This window comes from Teleopsis dalmanni, chromosome 2, assembly GCF_002237135.1.
Source record: "Teleopsis dalmanni isolate 2A chromosome 2, ASM223713v2, whole genome shotgun sequence".
NCBI lineage: Eukaryota > Metazoa > Arthropoda > Insecta > Diptera > Diopsidae > Teleopsis > Teleopsis dalmanni.
The window spans coordinates 170,768,634-170,787,684 of record NC_051847.1 but is presented as its reverse complement, the minus strand read 5'-3'; the positions used below and the strand labels follow the sequence as shown (position 1 = coordinate 170,787,684).

The 19,051-nt window shown below is 25.7% G+C and overlaps 1 protein-coding gene across 6 annotated transcripts in view; it reads right to left on the bottom strand.

Moving 5' to 3' along the window:
- Positions 1-19,051, bottom strand: part of LOC119673913 (papilin-like) — a 49,317-nt gene extending 30,266 nt beyond the window's left edge. For all 6 annotated transcript variants that reach the window (XM_038085025.1, XM_038085020.1, XM_038085022.1 and 3 more), the window contains exon 1: positions 18,807-19,051. In XM_038085025.1, the coding sequence (XP_037940953.1) occupies positions 18,807-18,829 (23 nt within the window). In that variant the 5' untranslated portion in view covers positions 18,830-19,051. The remainder of the gene's footprint in view (positions 1-18,806) is intronic.

The following is a 19,051-nucleotide window of genomic DNA, read 5'->3' as shown; positions in this document are numbered from 1 at the left end:
TTGCAAAAAAAGAAAACTAATAACAATAACAATTTTTCTAAATAAACAAAGTTAACAACAATGCATGCAAATTTATTTTCCAAAATTTTTTCGCCAAACTAAAATTATCTAATTTTTTAATATAATTAATTACAAACAAAAACAAAAAAAAAATAAACCATTTTTTATATACTGAGATTTTTTAAAAATATTTCAGGTGTACGTAATAAAATAAATTTCACGCATAAGTCAAGATATGTTGCTTTTGCGTAGGTTGCAGCAGTGCGGATGCCTTGTACTGACCGTAAAGTATCTCGTCAGCAACCTCAGTACGTCTACAATATAAACAAAATAGCAACAAATTGTATGATTGCTCCTCAACAAGTGAAAGATATTATTTGACTACTGCAACAAATTGCGATATTTCATGTTAACTGAAAGTAACAACTCAATTGAATTAAGATAACAAAACAAAAAAAAAAGACAGAAAAAAAACATTATTAGGAAATACTTAAATAGAATTGAAAACGCAGTGCCTGCAAATAAATTACCCACAAAATAACATAAAATAATTATTTTTATATTCGTAATTTAATGTTCCTTAGCGGTTTAAAGATAAAGATCCGTCGATAGGTGGTAGCAAGTATAATATGAAATACAAAATATGCTCGCACAATGTTGCGATCTGATTCTTTCCAAGGACGTGCATCTTTAGGAGAAATTTTTATTGCCCTTAAAAACTTATTACTAAATGGAATTTAAACGTTTTTAGGAATTTTATGCCACAGACTCGTTAGTTGCCATTATTCCAGTTATTCGTAGTCCAATGTGAAGAAAATAACAAATACAAAAGTATTCCCTCGTAGTCCAATGTGAAGAAAATAACAAATACAAAAGTATTCCCTCGTAACTTAAATAGCCTTTATCCACAACTTCAACATCATTCAATAGAAGTTATTGCATTTTTTATTATTTTTAATTCAATCTTAAGTTTAATAGAAGATTATACATACCACGTGCCATCGCAATTCAAAGTCAATTCGAAGGTATGCTCTGGACTATGTTATTGTCTGGTGGCGTAATGAAAGTAAGTCGGATAAATAATACTGAACCATTGTTGGACTTTGATTTATGGCAGCACACAATAAGAAATTATTTTATCAAAATTCTTTTAAAATTGCACAAATTGCATTCAACGCAACTGCAACAGTTGCAGTCTCTCTACCATAAAACAGTTAGAGGCCGTTAAGACCTACAATTTAACTGTTAGTTGAGAAGACAAATTAATTTGCTTTTTTTTTGCTTAATTTATTACGAGGTTGGGTCCGTTATTACTTAATTCAATTTATTAAAGTGATCTACATATAGAGACTATTGAACACCCACTTTACTTAAGGTTACTTAGGGTTTTTCGAACTATCGAAAAAAATATAAGATAAATCATATCTGAATTAATATCATAATTATGTCGGTAAAACAATTACTAAACATTTCAAAATGTACTAATATTATGCTAACTTTAGATTGTTGTACTTAAATCTACAAATATATAGTAATTTATGTCATTTTTCATACATAATCTAAACCACTGATGGTGGATATTTGACAATACTTCAAATATCTGTATGGTCAGCCAAAAATTCAATTAATTAAAATAATATAAAAAAAATGTTGTTATAGTTCACTACTTTTCGAAACCTCTCTACCAAATACACTAGTTCCTATTAAATAAAATAGTAACTTTCATCAAAACTGATGATGATACTTAATCTTTACAAAATCCAGGTTTAAATTTTGCTGAATAGGTTTAATAATTTGTAGTGTAAACATAGTATTAAATTTATTATATATCAAATATAATAATTTTTCTTATTTTATTGTTAAGTTGCTAATTATAGTTTTTCAAGTAAACTTCTTTGAGATTTTCTGTTAATTATGTTAATTAAACAAAAAATTTGTACATGATTTTTATAAAAATTTATTCATGTACCCTCGTCTATTTCTGAACAAACTTGTTGAAAAAATATATATAATTTAAGGCAGTAATAAGGGGTTCGTAGTCCACATTATTTATTTATTTATTTATTTATTTATTTATTTATTTATTAAATTTATTTATTTACGTTGCCATGTTATAACTGTCATAATCACACTTTAAACGTGACTATATATTGCTAGCTAATATTTTAAAGGAAGGTATGTGAAGATATCACATTATTTCATCATCGTTATAAAGACACCTATTATTTAACAGTCGTGATTTACTTTTTATTTTGTAACTATCGAGAGCTCAGGATCACAAAATTTTATTGACTTGAAACAAATGTTTTAGATACTTTAGTGTCAAGTTTATTATCTTATTAATTCTAAAGCTAGAGACATATCACTTAAGAAAACCATGGAAAAAGGAAAAGTGATTAACATTGGTTAATTAATTTGTATCATCCTTGTGATCAAGATTAGATATATTATCGGAATCTAAGGACATATCAAAATAGTGACTAAACGCAACTCTCAATAACAAGTATATAGTTGTGAATTGTCAAATCTTAACCCGCACTGGAAATAAGGATTAAGACACATACATTTTAAATTTATCATATTACAATGAACCACTATGTCGATCCAATCATTTTGTATTAATATTAGAATTAATATTATGAGTATTAATATCTATGTATTGATCCACTATACTATGGATATATAAATATATTAAAATTTTAATAAATACATATTAATATATAATATTTATATTAATATTTGTAATATAAATATCTTCAATTCTCCAAAATTATTGGATCGACACAATTGTTTATTGTAATAAAAAAAATTTAAAATGTATATGACTTATTCATAATATTACTATAGTAATATATTAATATTTTGAATATTAATATATCTTCATAATAAATTATAATTTTTGAATAAATTATGAACTTTGATCGATTTCGAATCTATGTCACTACTCATACAGAGATCAAATTTAATGACAAGTTTCTACTGTAAACTTAAATGCATTTTAGTTTATCATTCAAAGTTTGAAAATATATATAAACACGGAAATATTTTAAAGATTGTGACTTAATATGAATATAAATAAAAATAATGAGTATAGTAAGTATTTCGACATACATGTAAATACAATATCTAAAGTTTTTTGTTTATATTGAATGAGTTTATGCTTTATTATTATTAATTTGTGAGGGACTTTTTTTGTTAAAACTCAACAAAGTTTTTCCATTTAAAAGTTTGTGAGTATTTTAACAACTGATTAAATATTCAATTTTTAAAAATTTTAAATATTGAAGGAAATTTTCAGATTCATATCACTCCTCTCAATAGTTAGATTAATAAACTGAAGATTGTAGAAAAAAAACTTACCATTTTCAATAATATTGACACAATAAGATAGTTTTATGCGTACTTAAAAATATTAAAATAAAACATTAAAATATTAAAATAAAATAATAAAAAATATTAAAATAAAGCCAGTACCTTTTTAAACCAGTACCTTTTTAAATGAAGAATTGTTTAATCATAATATTGTTATTATTTTCATAGTGAAAATTTAATACAAATTACTAATTTTATTACTTAGTAGTAATAGTTGGAGCATAATTTTATTTATTACTGATTATTTTTATGAATTTTGTTTCTAATGTTATTAATAAAATCTAAAATAAATTGAATATTAATCAGTTTACTTATATTATCGAATCAAAAAATTATTTATAAAAAGCTCAAAGAGCAGAGTGTCCATGCTCAAAAATAATAATAATTATTTTAATAATAATGAATCTCAAAATTAATTAATTAATTAAGACAAAATAAATTAATTAAGATTAATTTGACAGGTACGAGTGCTAAGTCTAGCACTTGCAGTCCAAACAAATTATATGCGGACTATAAACTAATTAATAATTCGATTATTTCCTAAGATCACTGATGATGAATACTTGGCAATACTCGAAACAGGCACTGCGTCAGTAAAGCTGTTGATAACAGCCAATCATGATAATAAATTGATATAATATTTACAAAATTTTCTAATTTCCTTAGACCACTGATGATGAGTACTTGGCAATACTCAAAACATCGTGGTATGGTCAGCCAAATTTTAATAAGTTAACTTAATTTTTATTTTTGTCTTTTTTTTGCTATTCGAATCCGTCTAACTTTTAAATAACTTCTTTTCGTCATAAAAACGCATCACTCTCGGCAAGAAAAAATTAACATTAGATTAGATTCTTTTAATTTATCGATAATATTTCACTTTTGTATTGTCACGATTTTATTACTAACAATTATGTGATGTCTTCCTTAATTTTCCTTATATCTAGATTCTTTTATTTTCAACGATAATACTTCACATTAAATCAATATTTTTGTCTACAATTATTGCTTAACACTTTTGTGGAATGCTGCAGAAAAAATAAAAATGTTTTAACTACCAGAAATTTGATCTCTAAGCTTAGTCTTAAATAGCGTAGCTTAGAATATAGCGCATCTGCCTTTGAAAGCACGCACGTGAGGTTAAAAACCTCATCAAAAAGGCATGTACGTACACGGGGCTCTAAGCGTTCGGATGTGAGTATTGAGTATGCAAACCTTAGTTTAGTAGCCTACATAAATACAGACATACTTAAGACGCTAACCAAAAAGACAGAGAAACAGACCGACAGACCGACAGACAGACAGACAAACAATTTGCGGTTTGACGCAAAAAGGTTTCATTGTTCAGGACGAAGTAGAAGCATCCGTAAGAAACGTTTCTTTCCATTCATGTTTCGAATGGAGCGCTTATGTCTTTGCAAGCACTGCATTCATTAAAATTTGATACACGTACGACCAAGCTTAGCTTAGTTAATAAAACCAAATACAAAAACAAAATAAATTGCTTGCCTCACAGTACAACACATGCGGCATAAATGAATGGGCCAACTTGGACTCAAACAATGATCAAAATATCTTTATGCTTCCAACACTTGCCATACACATTTCACAAAATTCGAAGTTCGTTGATCAATTTCCTGGAGACTGAAGTGACTTGTGCTCGTCCGACTTATTAAAATTCTATAATAACCTCTCCATGAAGAGGCACAGTGGCGAACACATAAGAGGCATACGAGTACACACGTAACCAAACTAAAGAAGCAAAAAATGTGACAAGTCGAGCACTTTTGGTAAAAGAACTTTTTCTATTGATGCCCAAAATTATAAACAAATACAAAAACACAAAGCGAGTTTCAGATCCTTGGATGCCATACGAATCACACATTTGGTATGTTTCTTCGTTCAATGACCTTATCACTTTAAGTGGTTTCTTAAATACAAGTTCCCGTTTTTATTACATATTCCTCTCAAATGTTCGCTTAGGTTGCAACTAATAAATCCCATTGAACATCAATACAAAGTTAATTATGTGAACAACAATACGGTCTCTATGAGCTCAGCTAATGTGCTATAGTAAAATAGCAACAAACACTTAAAACGCAAGCATTTAAATATTTCGTATCTAATGTGAAACACAAGATGAATATATACAAATTCGAAAAGCTGCATACTAAGGGATTTAATCAATTTCAATATATTAGATAAGGCATTCTACAAGCAGCTAACAGGAATACTAAGTAAGACACCGGTAGCTCCTAATATTTCGTATCTAGCAGCAAACAACACGAATTTCAGCTTCCAGGTAATTAAAACAGCAATAAACTGAGATACATTTGGAAGGCCAATAGCTGAGTGAACAGTTAAATCGACATGGAAATGATTTCAAAGTGATTTTCGTAGATAGTTTTGAAGCCACATACTTTTGATTGTGTGTGTTCAGCTACTGTTGCACAGCTGAACTTAATTCAACATGTGCAACTTATCACATTCAACAAAATGAGTTAAAATTAAATTAAAAATGCAAATTATGTATTTACACGCAGCAATGGCAGCATATGTGACAAGTTCCCACTGAAGTGCATCGCCCCACCGAATCAGAATAAAAGTCATTAACAAATGTTGTTGTTGGTCGGTTGTGAGCGAATTTATCTTTGAGCTGCAGGCACATCTGACAAATGCAAGCGGCAAAATAACGCCAGTTGAAAGGACCGAGAATATGTTTCTGTAGAAATTGGTTGAAGCTTGTGCATTTTTATTTAAATGTGCGGTTCCGTTCAGTTGTCGAAGTAGACATTAATTATCTACATCATTAACAAAACCATTTAAATGCAATTTCAAATTGAAATCTAAATTAATTTTTAAGTTTTAGTTTTTTGAATTTTCAAACAATATGAGTTAGGTGAGATATATAATTGGATGACGACTTGAATATAGGACTTGGAATTTCATAAAGTTTTTTAAATATCAATGAACATGTTTAAATTTTCATTATTCGAAACTTAGTCGCTCTGTAATTTTTTTTAATTTCAACAAATATATTTTAGTCTATATTAATTGTACAGAACTTCAACTTTCAAAATTAAGTTTCTTTAAAAATAAAGTATAAGCTCAAACAAGTAAAGTAGTGACTATCTATAACCTTATACTAACAGTATTTACTAATACTATTTATTTATTTACTAATACTAACACCGAATAAATTTTAGATAAACTTGCAAGAGAAGTTCAAGTACTTTTTTGTACTCAAAGCCAACAGATATATTCTTATTCCTAGACAGATTGCTCAAAATTCAAAATATTTATACTACAAAAAACCTAATATATCTATTTATAGTCGAGTTCAATGGAAATCCGTCAAAAACTTTAGGCATGTAAAGTTTTGAGCATGAATTTATCAAAATATAATTGTTGTAGAAATTTAAATCAAAGAAACGATCATGAAAGATGCTTGATTAAAAGATCTTTAAATTAAAATTAGATTAAAGATGTTTAAGGATCATCCTTAAAGTCTCGAGTTCAAAGCTTGACCACTGTTTAATAAGTTGGAAGTCGATAAACATTGTTTGCACCATATTTTGTTAAATGTCGAGGCTTACTTTCGTCTTTATAATAGTCGAGAACGTCTGAAGTTAAGTGATTGGAAACTTAAACAACTTAAACAATAAAATTTATCTAGTTATGTTAAATGTAGAGAATTACTTCTATCTCTCTAGTTGTAGTCGGTAACGTCTTAAGTTCAGTGATTAGGCTCTAAAACAGTTGGAAGTCAGTCTGCTTATTTAAAGTGATATCTAGTTAAATAAGGTTCAATACTACATACTTTTATATTTATATAAATATTATTTTACTATTATTTTACTAATAAAATATAAATATTGTACTTTACTATTTATTTTACTTTTATATATATATACATTTATTAATGAATTAACTTGTAGCATATTATGCAAGAAAGACCCAAAGATATGTATTAACTGATGTATCCCAAGATATGTATTAAAATGTTGCTAAAATATTTACATCAAAAGTGTGTGAACATGTTCTGTATGGCAATAGATTTCAAAAAGTCAGTAATATACACTATACTTCTGATTAAACCCATGAAATTATAAAAGATGAAATTCAGGAACAAGGTCATCTGAATCATCTACTTTTTTTTATCTGTAAGTTGTTAGTACTGTACTGTCCTGCTATACGGAGGTTTGGCAAATCAATATTTAAAATTTAAATTAATTTTAAGCATTAAGCATAGATCTACTTTATAGCAGCATATAGTGAATTTCTGGGTTTTTTTGGGATTTTGGCGGACAAACCGAAAATGATTAATTTTTTATTAAGTTCAAAATAATTCCGAGCATGTATTTCTTTTTGGCACAATAAGATCGATAAAAAGGTAAAAAAATTACCTGTAGTATTTGGAAGAGTTAGAATTTAATTACCTCATCCAGTTTAAGTGTTTACTTAAACCCAATATCTGTTTTGGGAACACTTTCAGAATTATATAGGAAAACATAGTTGTTTTTATTTATTATAATATGACTTTCATAGTGATTAGTTATATAGCAATTCATTGTCTCTAATTAAGAACTTTCAAATTTATAGCTCAATCCCAATTAAATATCAACTCTCTCATTTAGATATCTGCTTCTCATAGAATGTTGTTTTTAAGGAATATTAACTACTTACACTCCTTAGAATATGATAAATCAATCCATGCAGTAATTAACGTCTACTAAATCTGAAGACAACTAACTCACTAACTAATTCAATTTATACTTGAAGATTAGCTTCTCAAGTAATTAACAGATCAGATAAAATAAAATTTTAAAATATATTTTTTTTATTGTCCATTTGTGACTCAGAGATAAATTTAAAAATAATTACACTATTATTTTTTTTTTTTGTTTTTGGGATGAATTAGCAAATTTATAATTTTATTTTTTTTTTTTATAATTAAAGAATGAATTTCTATATATAAATAAAATGAAAATAATGTTAAGATAAAAATTTAAAAATTTTGTATTAGCAATTTCCGCATTGCCTGCAGAGATTTCGTACATTTTTAAAGTATATTTCACCATTTGTTATATTTAAGCTAAGAAAAAAATTCCCAAATTTATTGGAAAATAATGTTTATTTAGATTTTACTGAATATTATGCAATATTTCTTTCTACCGAAAATTCTTAGTTAACTTGAAAATTTTTTTAATCATTCACACCACACACTCGCACGCACAGACAAACTTTCAAGAAACCATGGGTCAATACATATGCTAGCGTACATAAATTAGATTTGTTTATATAAAAGTTATCTTCATAAACACTTCTCACACTCAATTCAATTGAGATATTCGAAATTTATCTGCTACATAAAATACGAGCATTTATCATGAATTTAGAGTTCAAAGAACAGAGCAGCCAGCTATCATTCATTTCATTCATTTCATTATTTTTATTATGATATTATAATTTAAAACAATTTACATATTTTCATATTTTTAATTTCTCATACTTGTTTTTTTTATGAGCACTTAGAATTCTCTATTTTGCCGTAGTAGTAAAATTCTCCAGCAAGTCGACTAAGTGAAGTATGCAAAACTTACTCATGAACTTACAACTTTTCACTCGCCAGATACAAAATAAAAGTTAGCCAAGATATGATTTTGCTACTGTTTTAATTGTTTTATTACAACGTAAAATCTTGTATTTGCTACACTTTTATACTTCTTATCGTATGTATGGTTGCTTGTATATGCGTAATAGTGATATACATACTGTACTGTAGCACTTAATGCTACATAACTTCAGTCAAGAATATGAAAATACTTCAGATATAAAAATGCAGGTCTGCTTAACCACAGCACCACATATCTTGTTTTTAAGCCAGTGAACCAGTGAGCCGTGTGTCTTACAAGATCAGCTCTGCGGTTTCTTAGACTGTCTTATGTTGGTCTCTTCCCTTAATGTTTGGTCATGTGAATATAACGCACAGCATTACATCTTTTGTGTATTATAATGTGCATATAATTGATTATAGATCATCACAATGTCAAAAAACATGCTCTACTCTAATAAGAAAGGATAAGTTGGGGATATAAAAAATTTATAGCTTAAAACTCGTTTTCACAAACATAAGAATTAATTTTCATATCAATTTTATATGACAAAGTGCACTCACGCTAATAGTCTAATATTAATATATTTATAGTCATAATTAATTAATTATTTATTCAGTTCACAATTTGTTAGTAATATATTCGTTACTTAAAAGTTTTTTGCAAATTTTTTTAAAAGGAAAATAGTATTCCTAAATTGAACATATATACGAATATTTATTTATATAGTTATTTCCTATATGTATATTTTTTCTAACAACATCCTACTCTAATAAAAAAGTCAAAAAACATCAAAGCTTTGGCAATTTCTATTTATGAAATAACTATATAAATTATATATATACTTAGTAGTAGTATTATTAGCTTTATTTTTACTTCATTTTAAATATGTTGTATTACATAGAAATTAATAACACTTATATTATATATATAAAGCTTACAGCTATTGCAGTTTAGCCGTCTGCCGATAATTATATATATATGGGTATATATGTATGTATAGAAACTAAAAAACTGTTTCGATATCAAAAAGTTCGCCAAAAATTTCAAGTAAAGAATACATTTATTTATAATATAAATAATTAAGATTTATATAAAAAAGCAGACTTATAAAATATTGTGATTTGTATAAAAATTTGCAATTAAATTCAATGAAAACACATAATTAATTAGTAAGTTAGTTTTTAATTCAGATATTTATATATGTTGAATTCACAATTTCAAATTTACTATAAGCTTGGAACTTATGGCGATAAAAGATATAGTCGTCAGATGTTTATTATTTATCATTCATATTGCAATTTTATATTTACGAGAAAATAACTATAAGATTAGAACTTTGGAAGTGACTAATATAGTCATATTTACTATAAGCTTAGAACTTATAGCGATAACTAATACAATCGTCTGCCAGAGATTTTGGCATATATGTATACCATATACTATTTATATATATTTATAAAATTTCATCAATTTATAATAGTTCCTATTATATGCTATATTAAATTTTATAATTTAAATTTTTAATAATTAAATGATTTATTTTTATTTAAAACAAAAAGAATTATATAAATTATATTAAATGTACTCGTGTCTCTTAAAACTTTTTATTGATAACAAAACCTTATATATTTTTAAATATTCTGGTCTAAAACCCATCCAGTATCAATTGAATATAATTTTAATCTTACTCGGATAAAGTAAGTTTCTATTTATAACATATACTATATGTGCTAACAAAGCATATATTAATCTATATTATATTCCATAGATGACAAAATTTATAGCAATCCATAAATGCTAAATTAACTAAATATTTACTAATCTTTATTATTTGAATGAATTTAAAAATTTTTAAACAAAAATCTTAAACAATATTTGTTTAACATATGGCTTAATTATAGTGATTATAAATTATATACAAAATTTAAAAAACATAATTTCACAATTTTATGTGAATTAATTTTAGAGAAAATTATTAATCGTGTCGAAAAAATTATCGGTTAATGAAATGCTGCGGAACAAGTACTTTAAGATGGAGAGAGAGAAATATGTACAGAAAATTGAAAAGGAAGAATGAAATTAACTATAAATATGTTATATCCATATTGCTCCACACAGACTAAAACTGCAAAAACGACGTTATATCATATAAAGTTCAATCAGCTTAAATTTTGTAGTTACATTCTATAGTTGCATTAGCCAGGTTTTCAAATGGAACAGCTAAAGGTAGTGTTTTACAGGCGTGCTCTACTTGGGGATTATGAGAAGTCATTGTTTAGTCCGATCGCTATACAAGTACTGTAAACAATGCTCATTTTCTTAGATTCCTTCCTTGTCATAATTAGTCATATGTTGCTACAGCTCTCCATCCATTCTGACAATTTACATATATACCGATAGTTTATCAACACGATTTTTTTGTGCGGTTAGGCATGTGAGATCCATCAGTCATGATGACCGTCAGTACCATCAACATGATGCAGTTGTGCCAGACTCTTCCCGACTAAAATACCATACCTCTTTATTAGTGAGACCTTATTGGGACGACTTTCGTATTACTTCGCAAAGGTTTCTGTTTCTTCTTGGCTTCTTGCCATTTTGTTTATTTGCTAATGGTATGCATCCAAACTTCCGCATCATATCTATACTATAGGTATATATACTTGATGTTATTATACATCAAGTGATGATATTATATTATACATTATATAAAAATATATAATAATATTAATAATATATAACATTATATAGTATGCTTTACTTTGCAATTACTAAACATTATGTTCGCCAACAAATAAGGAAAAAGTAAATAAAATCCATTAATAAAAAAGACATAGGAGGTTCTGTTATTGGAGTTAATTTAGTTCCTTTACAGTTCAGTTAAATCAAATTTTTGTTTCTTTTTTAAAAATCTATTTTTTTTAATTTAATTTTTTTTATTGTCTTTTAATAGACTTCTTTCTACTATGTATTTAGTTATAGTAAGAAGTTTCTAAATACTAAGAATACTAAGAAGTTTCTAAAATAACAGCAAGTCTGTCTTACGTTGAATCAAAAATACATGAAATAAAACTTTTTATATGAAATGAAGACATTAAATTTAACCCTTTGACCCAGTCAGAAAACATGCTCAACAACGAAAGGTACATCATCTAATTAACAAGATTTATGACATTATTTCCTTTTGAGAAAACAGACAAAATAAAATAAATAATGAAGACACGGCCAAGAGGCTGCCGCATGCGTAGACACCGGCTGAAGTATCTCAGTCCATTTAATTAACTTGGCAAGATGAAATCAGCTTTCAACTCGCCTGTGTTCTACGTGCGTATTTTCGGTAACATATGTTGGCCACATTCGTCTTCCAAGGCAGTACTTCCAAAAGCCATGTCGAGAGGAAAAAACAACAGCAAATGAATATTACTTTGAATTCATATGAAGAAGATAAAATATATTTCAAGTACTGACTCAGTGTGCAGAACTTGCAAAAAACTAACTTCAAGATGAAATTGATAGAATGTGTGTCTGTCGTATGCGTACTTTTGTCGTTTTCGAACAATTTCTGTACTTTTTGTGCTTTTTGTGTGGCACGGAAAGCCTCAACATGAAACATAAAAGTACAATTTTATGACCAAACGAAACCCAAAAGCAAAAAAAATAAAAAAATATAACAAAATTTGCTGTGGTGGCGTTTGAGTCAAGAGGCAAGAATTGAAGCGATAATTTGCTGACAGAATCGAGAAAATTTAGATAAATTCGAAAAACGTTGTTTAGTTATAACATAATTAATTGTTTCTTTGAATTCTATTTGCATGTGGGCCATGTCAATGTCGTCATTGGTTACGTTGCTGTCAATGAGCAAACTTTGAACTCTTGAAGCTGCCACGGTGTGACGTAGCCGGCCTCAAACGCACAGGTAAAAAAAAATTCTGAAATACTGATTCTATAGGCGCGGGAATTTGTTTGCCATTTCAAATTTTGCACGTTTCCATTCTGGCACGCACAGACGCATAAACGCACAGACGTATAAACGCACAGACGCATAAACGCATCTACTGATTCAATTCACTTAGTCAAGTGGCTGTGGAATTAAGTGTTTCATCCAAGTGCGAAAGCAACTGTGCATTCCCATGTTGGTTGGTTGGTATGTGAAGCTCATTGAACATTGAGTGTGTACTGTGGTTTAATTTTGGCTAAAATAAATATTTATAATTCAACCGAACTAGCAAACAGTTTGATTGCTTTGATTTTTGGGTTGAGGTAAATAATGTGAAGGCAAAATCAATTTCATTTTGATCAGAATATATGAGTACATAGTGCGAACTAACAAATATGCAATACATTTGTATAAACAGAGAGCAATAGTATTGCGCGACTTCTATGTATGTGAAACGCGTGTTAATTTTAATGATCTCCAGCATTTTATTGTATTGATCCTCAGCATGAGGTGTGCGTGCGGGCGGATATTGCCTTGATTTAAATACCCGAACACTCGTACATATCTCCAAAAAGCTCTTGAGGATTTTACACAAGTACAAGCAATTTTTAAACATTATTGCAAGTGATTCAATATTTATTTCAGTACGTTTATGACCGTTATTGGATGACCACACCCTAAACAATCGAGAATCACTAATCGAGAGCTTTGCAAATATTACACTACACGAGTATCATAATTACTGGCAATGATTTCAAATAGGGTGCAAATGTCAATTTTTGTTGGCACAACTCGCATATGGAAGTAGCAAATTATAATTTAATGATTCTATCATATTCTATATTCATTTTTATGCATGTAATTATTTTAATTAATATACTATTTTTAATAAACTACATATATACGTTAAGTGACTATCAGTTCTATTAATCTTATAATTACTGAACTTCTCAAAATTAGAGCAATCATTTCAAACAACTTGACTTGCTATTAAAAATGCAATATTTTTCCTTCTAATGTTTGAAAATAGCATTTTATGTTAGCTTGAATTAGTAACAATAAAATTAAATACTCGCAGATTTAAGTGGAGTTAGCAATTTTAATTACATTCACTATATTGAAATTTTTTTAGAAACTTATATTATATATAACATATACTTATTAAATAAGCCATGAATGAAAGCAATTTCAAAGTAAACATTTGAGAGTCATTAACAATAAAATAATATTTATGGTCTAGACCAGCTCAATGTCAAGCAAAATATTGGCATACCATATATAGGATAGCATTCAAAATAAAAAAAGACCCACTACACAAAAAAATCCTGTGAAGTATAATCTACTTCTACTTCTATTAGGACAGCAACCAGAGAAGTTTATTGGGATTAATGCTTTACGGATAAAGATAAATTACTGGGGTTATTAAATTCCTGAAAGTGATGATTTGGCTAATGCCCATATAATAGCCATTGGATGTGGAATAATAGGAATTAAAGCCAGAAGAAGTATTGACTAAGATTTTAGTGATTAGCTAAAAGTGCTGAATTAACACATATAATAATACCTAAAAGACTCTACTAAGGGGAAGTCTTCTTAATAGTAAACCCTTAGAGGTTTGCTGATAGTGATAAATAAGCGCAAAAGAATAATATTCAGAAGAGTTTACTAGGGTTAGTGGTTTGCTGAAGAATTGACATATATAAAATAATAGCCAGAAAAACTTATTTGAATTAGTGATTTGCTGATAATAACAAATTAGAACATATAGGATAATATTTAGAAGAGTTAACTAAGATTAGAAGACATAAGAATTTATAGAGTTAGGAGCTTACTGATAGCAATGAATTTGTATATATACGATAAAAGCCAGAAAACTTTACTTGAATTAGTGATTAGTTGATAAATATAAATTACTTTAGTTAATAATTCGCTGATAGTGATAGTGATGAACTGACAACTGTAAAATAATATATGGGATAATAGTCAGAAAACCTTACTTGGATTAATGATTAGTCGATTAGTAATAGTCATGAACTGACACATGTACAATAATATCTAGAAGGTTTTAATATGGTTAGTGATTTGTTGATAGTAATGAATTGACACATAAAATAGAATTGAATACGAAGATCCGATAAAAAAATACATAAAGGATAGAGTAAAGATAAAGGATAGAGAAATTATTTGCGAAAACTGACAGACTTACCAACGCCGCGTTATCGAATCCCAGAATGGTTACAGGCTCCTCGGGGAGGTATGCAGATCTAAGGTCAATTTTTACTTAGTGATAATTTAATTTACTTAGTGATGATGAAGTGATAAACATTAATCCAAACAAGGCGTAAAGAGGAGTTTTGAAGATACCTCGAGTTAATAAAGAGTAAAAGTGCTCAAGTGCACTGGCTCAAATATCTTCAACATAGGCGAAAAGTTTGGTAGGGTAAGTTGTTTGGTATTTGTGATAAATTGATCAATTATTATAAATATACAAAACAGTGTTAAAAAATTCCAAAAGGGGAACTAAACTCAGTTAACATTATTTTGTGGCTTGTATAACTCGACAAATGGCTACTGGATAAACATTAGATGGGTGCACCCTCTTTGGAATATTTTAGAAGTTGTGAAGCGTAGCTAATAATATTATATTTGCAATTATGAAATTATAATAATAGATAAACGTATTAAGTCATAATTAGTTTGAAATTGTAATATAAAAAAAATATTCAAGAAATTTTGTTATATTAATTTGTCAATTGTTTGCAATATTTTTAAAAATATTTTTATTTTTATATTGTTTCTTATTATTGTTTTCATTATTATTAGGTCATATTAATAAAATAATCGATAAACACAACTAAATTAATATTTTTATTTTTCCATATATTTTTTTTGTTTTAATTTTTGTTTTTAATTATCATAAATATTGCTGTTATTTTTATTAACATAATTTTTATTGTTCATAAAAATTGATTACTGTTCGAGCACTTTTTGATATATATATATTTTGTATTTTTGCATTTTTTTAACGCTAATATTATTGCTTGAAAGTATTTTTATTATTAAATTTCAATGAAATTTTAAAATATGAAAATTATATTTAAGTTAATAGAGTATTATTGATTTCCATTATATTTCATATTTATTTATAAAATACATATTATTTTATTATAATTATTTCTTTATATTATTTTAATATAATTTTTATTTTCTTATTTTATATTTAAATTTTCTATTTATATTTCATACTTATATTTTATATTTATAATTTTTTAATATCATTTATATTTTACTTATATTATGTATATTTATATAATGTAAACATATTTATATATATTATATATATATTTATATATTAATATTATACATTATACTATTAGATAGTTTAATTACAAATTTTTAACTCTTAAAAATTAAATAATAGAAAAGTAGTTTCTGTGATACGGATATTGTTATTAAATATAAAAAAATATTAATATTTATAAAATATATATTATTTTATTATAATAATTACTTTTTTTCTAATATTTTAGTTTTTATTTTAACAGTTTCTTTATATTTTTTTAGTTACGTTTATTTTAATAATTTACTTTATTATTGATATTTAATAATTAAAAACTCCACTCAATATTATTATTGTTATTAAATATAAAAAATTATTAATATAAAAATATATTATATTAATAATTTTAGAATTATTCCTTATTTTTAAAGTTTTTAGTTATTAGTTTAACAATTTATTTAAAGTTTTTTTAGTTATGTTTATTTTTTTATAATTAAACTTTTTTATTGATACTTAATAATTAAAAACTCCAACTATTATTATTATTCGATTAGAGTGTATTGAATTAAAATAATTTATTGTGATCTAAATACCCTAATTTACCAGAAGCGTTAATCCTTCTTATTACCTTTATATTGTATATATTAATATCATTATTTTTATCATTATATCAATAATATCATTATTTGTTTTATTAAATTAATTTTTAATTTTGTTATTGTATTAAAAGTTTTTTATATAATTTATTATTTTTATATTATTTTTTAATATATTTATATAGTAATATCATTATTCTTATACTTTAATTTTATTTTTATTTGTTTTTTTAAAGTAGTTTATATTGCTTATATTTATTAGTTTTTGTTTAAATTAATTATTTTTTATTATTATTTATTATATCTATATATTAATACCATTACCCTTACCTTTTTATTTTATTGTTTTTTTTTGCTTCTTTAAGTAAATAATATTATTATTTGTTGTTATAACTTATTAATTTTTATTAAAAAATTTTTTTTTACATTATTATTACTTTGTATTGTTATAGTTTTATTTTTACTGTTATTATTTTTTTTATCATTATTATTTTTATTATCATTATTTAATATTATTTATTCTTTTTTATTCATATAAAAAAATATTGCAATATAAATATATTATGATTATATATATTAATTTATAGAACACTATAAAATATATATTATATTATTATTAGTATTACTATTTTTTTATTATTACTATTTATCATTATTATTATTTATTATTATTATTTATTATTTTTATTTATTATCATTTTTTATCACTATTTGCTAGTATTTTTTATTGTTGATATTTCTTAATTTTTTTTAGTATATTTCTTTGTTATTAGTTTTATTAATTTTTTACTGTTATTATTATTTAGTATCATTATTATTATTTATTATTATCATTTATTATATATAATTTATTATTATTATTTTTTCTTAATTTTTATTAATACTTTACATTGTTATTAAGTCGTATGAATTTTTTATTGTTATTATTATTTACTATCATTATTATTATTTATTATTAGCATTTATTATTATCATTTGTTGTTATCATTTATTATTATTTATTATTTTATAACTAGTATTTCATTGTCGGAATTATCTTTTGAATTTTTTTTATACTATTAACTTATGTTATTAATGTTTTTTTTATTTTTACGTTTGTTAATTTTTTATTAATTTTTTTTAAAATTTTGTAATATATCACAATTTAATTTTGGGAGTTTTTTACATAAATACTTCATTTTATTATTTTTTTTAATTATTATATATGTTGATTTTGATGAAAGTATTTGTTTCTTTTTCATTAACATAGGAATGAAGACATAAATGATATTTAAATTTTTTATTAAATTCTTTTTTATTATATATAAGCAGAAGCAGAAGTAAATAATAAAAAACATTAAATTATTTTTAAGTTTTAAAATGCAGTTATTTTAAAGGACAATGTCTGTTATTCCTAAATTTTTTTATTTAAAATATTCAAAAATGAATATAAAATTTTATATAAAAATTATATTTTTTCTAATAACGTTTAATGACTTTTAGTGCCTTTTATATTTCTTAATCTTTGCATAAATATAAAATAAAAATTTTTACTTTGCACTAACACTATTATTAACAAAAGTTAACAAATGTATTTACTTGAAACTTAAATGATTGAGATTTTTTATCTTTTGTAAAATACGAATAATTGCAGTCAATACAATTCACAACGCAAATAAACGAGTACAACATGCTCATTCTGGCAGGATAATTGCATCCACGCCTCGAATCTGTGGAGTATTTGTAAACATATCGAATTAAAATTAAAGTTTCCAATTGATACATTAATTTGCCTTCACACAGATATGAATGAAAAAAAATTCAATTTCACACATTTCAATTAAAGTTTGAAGAGTTGCACACCCACCACGCCGGCGAGCAATATATACCCAGTACCCAGTACTCAACACTCAACACCCATCACACATCACCCAACACCCATCATCCACCACTGCCAACAACTTGATGAACCACTTAACGAACGCATTTATATGTTAAAAATGAATTTGTTTAAGTATCCTTACCGCAACCGCCTCGATAAATCCATTTTGATCTGCTTTACTTTTTAAAGTTATTTGTGTATTTGTACAATTGGTACAACACGCTTTATCCTTTCTCGTCCTTGTGATGTTAAATAAAAAAATTGTTGTGGAACACACATAAAAGTAGAAATGTTTAAATGCAGTAGTTTCGTTGCTTATCAAAGGAATACTGTTAACCTTAAAATCGGTAAATTAATTATTTTTCCGTATTTGCTGAATATTTTGCA